The sequence below is a fragment of the Mus caroli genome, chromosome 5 (genome assembly GCF_900094665.2).
Source record: "Mus caroli chromosome 5, CAROLI_EIJ_v1.1, whole genome shotgun sequence".
Lineage (NCBI taxonomy): Eukaryota > Metazoa > Chordata > Mammalia > Rodentia > Muridae > Mus > Mus caroli.
Window position 1 is genome coordinate 85,093,949 of NC_034574.1, and position 8,320 is coordinate 85,102,268.

At 43.5% G+C, this 8,320-nt stretch overlaps 1 protein-coding gene across 1 annotated transcript; it reads left to right on the forward strand.

Annotated features, from left to right (window-relative positions):
• The first annotated feature begins 432 nt into the window (after nt 1–432).
• Odaph (odontogenesis associated phosphoprotein) lies at nt 433–8,320 on the forward strand. Its single transcript, XM_021164010.1, has 2 exons — nt 433–512; nt 7,666–8,320. Exons 1-2 carry the CDS (start codon nt 449–451, stop codon nt 7,980–7,982), a joined length of 381 nt encoding a protein of 126 aa, XP_021019669.1. The 5' UTR covers nt 433–448; the 3' UTR covers nt 7,983–8,320.

An 8,320-nucleotide genomic window follows, 5' to 3' on the forward strand; every position in this document is an offset into this window, starting at 1 on the left:
ATGAGGAGCTGTATTAAAGGGTTGCAGCATTAGAAGGGTGAGAACCCCTGTTCTATAAGCTGCCTTGGTCAGGTCATAGTGTTTTGTCATAGCAGTAGAAAAGAAACCAAAATACCTTCCCTTGCAGCTGGAGAGCCATGGTTACAAGGAAAGAGAAGGCACTGAGGTGGGGAGTGTTTGGAACTGGCAGGACAGTGAAGGTAAGGTGGCTTCCTTCAGTCCAGAGCGAAGGAGAGGTGCGTGACGCCTGCCTGGCATTACCAGAAGCTTTAGGTTGACAAAGACTGTCTGGTATTTCCTTGAGAGTTTCTTACTCTCCCACCACAGGTCCCGGTGGTTGTGGTCCACTATGCAAATGCAAATTGCCTGACTCAGGTTGCTGCCAACTCACTCACTCTCCTTTAAAGCAGCCTGGGGCCCAGAGCAGTGAGTGCTCAGGACAGAAGCCATGGCTCCAGCTTTCCATGTCTCCTGGTTACTGGTCAGCTGGTTGGTGGTAACTACAGCAGAAGGTAAGAGTCTGAGTTTTTACCTACTGTGTGTGGGTTAGATAAATAATACCATACGGGAAAACAAAGGTGTCTTCCATGGTTACAGATTTCCATACGTTGGAAATGTTTCTTTGCTACCATCAGCCTGTGTGAATGAAATGAAAGGCTGGGGTGGCTCACCTGAAGACCTGGATCCCAGTCTTAGTGTTACCTCTGTGATTTTAGGGTATACTTGAGCATTATATATGATTATGCATTGTTGTGGGGCTGGAGAGGACAACTGAGCTATATGCAAAAGCCTCACATTAAAAGCACTGCATCAACGTTACTGTTGTTACTACAGTTACTGGTTATGGAGCTAACAGTGTTAATGTGGAATTACAGCACTGTCCGCCTCCTTTCATCCCCAGCAGCCAGCTGTTCAGGCTGAGTCTTTGTTTATTGCTTTAATGAATCATACCTGATGAGCTGTGTCTTGGCTCTACCAAGGTGAGCAGATTTCCTGAGGCTAATTTCTCCCCTGCTCCTATTCTTGCCCCCTATCCCCCCCCCAACCCTGCACGCCTCCCCTTTGCTCTCCACTGAACCTGCAGATGCTCTGAGCATTGACATTGGATTTCAAGTCCCTACCCAAGGGAAGATATGGAAGATAGGAGAAAAGAAATAGGAAGGAGAACCTGGGGGCCCTGCATCTAGTATTTGTTTCTGTAATTGACTTTAAATGCAGAACTAGGTGCTGTTCAGTGAGGAGGGATCCAGTGTCAGACAGAGCCTCTCGCCTTACTTACATTCCTGACCTAGGGGAATTCAAGGGGTTCAGTGAGACTTCATTCATCTTCCAACATTTTCTCTGCAGTTGTTCACACAATGTTTGAGACAGACTGGAGAAAGAGAGAGGCATCAGAACTTATTGTTAGATACCCAGAGATCCCCTAACCCATCCTCTGCACAGACTACAGCAATTCCCAAGGTTATGGACATCTGCTGAAAAAGAGGCCACCTTCTTTCCAGTTTATGGGGAGCATATAGTCACAGAACAAATGTTGTTGACATCTCTTGTTTTGTTCTCTCGAAGCTTTGGAAATGGCTAAATAGGTTATAACGAGATTAGAGATTTCAATTATATCTAAAACTATCCTTTGAGGGCTGAACACAGTGGTGTGTGCCTCTGATCCTGACACTCAGAGGCAGAAGCTGAAAGATATCTGTGAGTTCAAGGCCAGCCTAGTCTATGTAGCAAGTTTCAGAATGGAAAGCCAGGGTTACATAGTAAGACAATGTCCCCAGACAAACAAATAAAAATGTCGTTTGAAAGGTGAGATTTGCCGGGCGTGGTGGCGCACGCCTTTAATCCCAGCACTTGGGAGGCAGAGGCAGGCGGATTTCTGAGTTCGAGGCCAGCCTGGTCTACAAAGTGAGTGCCAGGACAGCCAAGGCTACACAGAGAAACCCTGTCTCCAAAAACAAAAAAAAAACCAAAACAAAAAAAGAAAGGTGAGATTTGGTCTCTGAGCTTGGCAGCACAGGTTCTAGGTCATCACTCATTTCTACTTGTCCTCTGGGACTGACTGCCCAGCAGGAAGGCTCACATGGTCCCTGTGCCCTTCACCCTCCAAGAGCACCTGCTCCTTTCCTGCCTCACATCTGCTCTCTGCAATTCTGCTTCGAGTAACAGCAATTAAATGCTACTGTAATATCACACTTACAAATCTTTCTGGAGGCACTTTATTGTAAAATAGATCGTTTTTCTCTGACATCTTTGGATTGTCAAAGCAGTCTGTACCTCACCTCCAGTGTATGTTCCATGCCTGTCTGGCAGATCTGTCTGTATCTAATCTCTTTCCAATCCTCAGAGCAGGCACTGTGTCTTTGTCCTCACAGCGTTTAATTCAGTATGTGATATGGGATGTGCACACTGCTGACCCGACATAGAACATCCTGAAGGGAGGGAGGGGGGCTTAAGCACATTTTCTGGGCTCTAAATTCTTTATCTTTCAAGTGATGAATTTTACAAAAATAGCCAATCATTCTTGGTGTCCACAAAATGAATTGAGTTACAGTTATTATGAGTCAGTTAACCACAGCATTGGTATTTCTTTGTGGTTGAAGTCTGAATGGGCACGGGAAATCTAAGATTCCAGGTGCTTGCTCTGTAAGGAAGAATGGCGTGGGTAGACCCAGGCTTGCTGCTATAAAAATCACTACAGCTCTCTACAAAACAGCTCTTGACTGCCCAGATAAACCACAGAGCACAGGTAATTATAAAAAGATCTTCTCATCATTACCTCTTTTTTTAAAAATCGAGCTAGTTTGGGGGTATGTTACAGATTTCACGTCTAGACTATAATAAGCCCATTTAAGATTGATATCCAAACTTCAAACAATATTTTGGCTTGTATTATACAATACTATAATTTTAAATATAAATTATTATTTAAAACACTCTAAGGCTGGAATTAAATTCTCGCTGAGTACCACAAAAACACCGAGAAGAACATCCAGTGTCTGCCTAGTCATTCAGAGATACACCAAGTCTTCAAGGATAACACTGTCATCCAGGGAGTGTTCCAGCAATGACCAACAGAATCAATAATTCCTCATCTTCACAGAGTTCCTAGACTTATGATGTACTTTAGTCCTACCCTTACCTTGATGCACACAGATCTTATATAAAAGATAAACAGATAAACCTAAGAAGTGAAGCTTGTGCTGCTAAAAATCCTTGTATAACATTCACAACCTTAACAATTAACAATAACAACTGCTAACTTAATAAATGTGTACTATGCAAAGGGAATCTCCCAGAACCATTAATATCTTATCTTGGATAATTTCATAAGCCCATTGGCTAGACCACACTATTCTTACATCTTTCAAATAAGGAAAAAAAAAAAAACCCTCAGGGGTGAGGTGATCTGTCCTTAGTCACAGTATTAGAAGCAGGGACCCTGCCTCTGGAATATCACACTGCCCTGCCTTTCCAGATGTTTGTTTGTTTGTTTGTTTGTTTGTTTTGAGACAGGGTTTCTCTGTGTAGCCCTGGCTGTCCTGAAACTCACTCTATAGACCAGGCTGGCCTTGAACTCAGAGATCTGCCTGCCTCTGCCTCCTAAGTGCTGGGATTAAAGGCATGCACCACAACTGCCTGGCAGATGTTCTTTAATCAACATTCAAATGTGTGACCTACTTTGGTCTTATTAAGTTTTCAGGATGCTTAGCTTTGATGTACAGTGCCCTTGCTGGTGTGTCAGTGTGGGAAATACATGTTAATCTTCACACTGTCCTTAATAGGTAGGAACATAGAAACTTATGCTGTTATAGAAATGAAGCTTTCTCTCCATCGGTTTAATTCTTCCACAGGCCCTGGGTGTAGGGCCAGTCTGTAAGATGGTCTGATGGGCATTTCAGGAATGCTAAGGACATGGTTCATAAGTTCAATGCTGGTGGGCCAAGACTGCTATGGAAGTTTTGCAAGTTCCCATCACCTGGCGTCCAGGCAGGGAAGATCTCCCTAAGGAGGTCTGACTTGGGCACTACATGAGAGATCCAGGACAAGAGGAACTCTAGGCACCGGAAGCCAAAATTTAAGCCCAAAAATATTAAGGACTTTTGCCAAAGCAGCATTTTGGGGTAGAGGGGACAGCACTGTTTAACTGTTTGAATGGGTACAAAGCTTACAGCCCTCTTTAACAAAAGAAGAACCTAAGATGTTATTAGAGATTGCCCAAGTTTTCACTCTGAAATGTGACATTAGGTAAACTTAGAGAGGTAGAATTCTTCAAATAAATCGAGATGGTATTTTCAAGGCAGTTTGAGGAGAAAACAAAGATAATGATGTCAGGAAGTGAGAGAGGTTAAAGAGATAGGTAGGCGGAGTCAGCTGAGCGAGGGGAAGAAGCCAGATAGCATCAATTCACATAGATAGTCTTGACCTTGTTGAGACAGACTGCCAAACCAAGTCCTAGGGCTCCCACACTTTATTTTCACTTTATATGTAGGAGTGTTTTGCCTGCACACCACCTGCATGCCTGGTGCCCTAGGGGTCTAAAAGAGGGTGTTAGATCCCCTGGAACCAGACTGATAGTTGTAAGACACCATGTGTGTACTGGGAATCACACTGAGTCCTCTGGCTGAGTAGCCAGGGCTCTTAACCACTGCGCCAGTGCTCCAGCTCCAGTTCTTACGTTTGAGGACACTTGTAGTAATAACTTGTAAGTAGTAACCCACTGTAATCATCATGTGATTAGCTTGCTGGGAAAATATCAAAACATGGTCTCGTCGACTGTCCTGGGTAGGTGATAGAGGGAAGCTGCTTGTGGATTCCCAGAAGACAGCACGAAGTTAAACACCTCAGCCTGGTAGAAAAGTCTTCTGCATGCTCTAGCACCAACCACTATGGGATTTAGAGGTCAGCTTCAGGGCATCAAGAAACAAGATGAGCCTATGCAGCAAGTGGTGGTCAGGATGTTTATAAAGCAGGATAGTTCACTGGATGGCAGAGCTCAAGGCCTTGCTGAGCCTGACCTATTAGCCAGCTATCAGGATGAAACTTCCCAGCAAAGCTAACTTCTCTCCTAGTGGCTAGATTCTGAGTATATAAAGTTTTCATGTTACAAAAGTTAGGAATTTATCAGAAAGAATGAACATTGTGGGATTTAGTTATCTTCTATAATTTGATGTTTCTCGACCTAATTTCAGTCATATCGTTTCAATATTCAGTAGTCTGGATAGGTGTGGGGAAAATTACCAACCTTATAAAATGATTATCTTACAAGTATGACAGTGTATACAACTACATACAGGTCTAACCACAGCCATCCTTTTACCTTCTTTTACCATCTCCCACTATCAACTACCAACCCCTCTCAGGTGCTCCCACAAATCTCCATCCCACTTTCAAGTCTCGTTTTGGTTTTGCTTTGTGCTTGTTTTGTCGGATTTAACCAAGGCCAACCAAGTAGATGTGGGTGTGAAGGTCTCCACTAGAGCATAGGTTGGTGGCTCCATCACTGAAGACAGTGACTTCCTCTCCAGCAGTCACTGACAACCTGACTAATTTATACCAGCTGAATCAGAGAGTGCTGGGTTCCGTGAGAGGTCCTGCCTCAATAAATAAAGTAGAGATCAAGTTATAGAGATGCCCAACATCAATCTCTGGTCTCCACACATGTGTATACATAGTCATGCCCACACAGGCACACATGTATGTGAACATGCATACACATACTATCTTGGGGGGGCAGGGGAGGGAGAGGGGAAAGAAGGCTGCTTACCATACTATTACATGGAGGCTGACCTCTCCATCAAATTTCAACTGGCCAAAAAGTCACACATAGCCACTGTCCTACACCTCCTACTAACATCTCCCACTGTGTCTTCACAGTAATTCTCAAGTGAGAATTTAATTCCTCAGTGACTAGCTGGTGACTGTGTTGAGTATCTAGCAATAGCCCAATCAGCCACAGCCAGGTGTTCAAAGCTGACATATCTAAGAGTTGTGGGTTTAAAAAGGAACTAAGGGGCTAGTGAAATGGCTCAGCGGGTAAGAGCACTGACTGCTCTTCAGGAGGTCCTGAGTTCAAATCCCAGCAACCACATGGTGGCTCACAACCATCTGTAGTGACATATGACACCCTCTTCTGGTGTCTAAAGACAGCTACAATGTACTTACATATAATAAACAAATTCTTAAAAAAAAAAAAAAAAGGAACTAAGGTCTCTGGCAGCTAGATAATTATATCCAGTGTGGCCAAGAAATTCAAATCAACTGTCCTGGGAGAAGAAGAGGGGTTTTTGATTGGTTGCTTGCTTGCTTGGGTTTGGTTTGGTTTGGGTTTGGGTTTTGGTTTTCAATTCACCAGAACGCTCAGCTTCCTGGAGGATGTTCATGTTTCCAGCATTCACATCTGTTCAGTCTTCTCATGTCTAGACTGATATGTTCTAGGCCACAGAACTCTGCACAGCAGAACTTACTTTTGCAAGACCAACTCAATTGGGTAATTCATGCACGGGAACAACTAACCCTTGGCTACATCCAAATTTCTTCTCAAAATCAAGATGTGTGCACTGGTCTTTGGCACTATTTTCTTTATTTTTTATTTTCTCGATAGTAAATAAATTTTGTTTTATTTCAGTGAGTCTCTCTTAGTCAGGGTTTCTATTCCAGCACAAGCAGCATGATCAAGAAGCAAGTTGGGGAGGAAAGGGTTTATTCAGCTTACACTTCCATGTTGCTGTTCATCACCAAAGGAAGTCAGGACTGGGAACTCAAGCAGGTCAGGAAGCAGGAGCTGATGCAGAGGCCATGGAAGGATGTTACTTTCTGGCTTGCTTAGCCCAGAGATGATACCACCCATAATGGGCCCTCCCACCTTGATCACTAATTGAGAAAATGACCCACAGCTGGATCTCAAGGAGGCATTTCCTTACCTGAACCTCCTTTCTCTGTGATAACTCCAAGTTGACACAAAACCAGCCAGTACGGAGTCTTAAATGATATACAAAACAACAACAACAACCCCCCCCCCAAGAAACAAAAAAACCCTAAGTCTTAAAGGTACGGCTTCACCACATTTTATACTGGTATACATATGTGTATGCATATTACACATATCCAAATCTACTTAATGAGTACTGAGATCAAAGTGTAGAGCATTGCTACAGAGTTCTTGGTTAACTCCTCCATGAAATCACATTTGTGCTGATCCTCATTCTGACTTCTTACCTTAGCTCCACTTTGCTTATTCATGAACACTGTACACCTTTTTGTGTTTAATTTCCGTTGTTTATTGTAGCTTGGATTCATCTGGGTGTCTAGGTCCTGGCTGGTTTTGCTTTTCATTCCGGGGACTGTTTCATTGTATGAAGTCTATGGTTTATTTAGCCATCCTCCTATTGATGGGGGCATTTGGATTGTTTAGGTTACTGTAACCTATTTAGGCTACGAGTGTCTTTGATAAATATGTATTTATTTCTTTTGGATCAGTTCCCCAGATAGAAATGTGGATCATTAGCTGTGTCCATACGTCATCTCCTTGAGTCACTGCAGTTCAGTCATACTTTAAAATGTCTCTGTTTGATTCTTATCTCTCTCCAAGCCTCACCCTGAGGGATCTAACTGTCTTTTGCTTCTGCTGCTAGGCCCATTTCCTGACCTACATTTTCATTTCCACAGGACAAGATGTAGTCACCCCTCCTGGCGGCTCACAAAATAACGCAAAGCCTACAGACTGCCAGATCTTCACACTCACTCCTCCGCCCACCACAAGGAATCTGGTAACAAGGGCCCAGCCCATCCCAAGAACACCCACGTTTTCTTTTCCACCAAGGGGGCCCGGCTTCTACCCGAGGTTCCCTTTCCTCCTTCCAAACACCCGTCGCTTCCAGTTCTGGCCTTTCTACTGGCCGCGAGGTAGACTGATCCCTTGGAGATTGTTCCTTAGAAGACAGCACCAGAGCGGAAGCTCATCTGAGGAGAGCAGGGAGAACTGAGAAGCCCAAGAATCGACGCCTCTGGAAAGGGTGATGAAACTGTTTCTCTCGCCAACCTAAAATCCCTGCATTGGAAGATTAAGTACCCTCAATGACAGTGACGAGATTTTTTTTCTTTTTCTTTCTTTTTTTTAATCAACAACAAAGAGTTTGGATTACACATTTTTGCTTACAAAATCTGGCCGTAACGGCATCGGTTTTATTCCACAGGATATTAGTGCAAATAAAGTCTTTTAGTGGGCTGTTCTAATAATTTTTATCCGTACTTGGACACCAGCAGTATTAATCAACCTCCACTTGCAATTAGAGTGAAGGGCATTTTAACGAGACCGTTATGA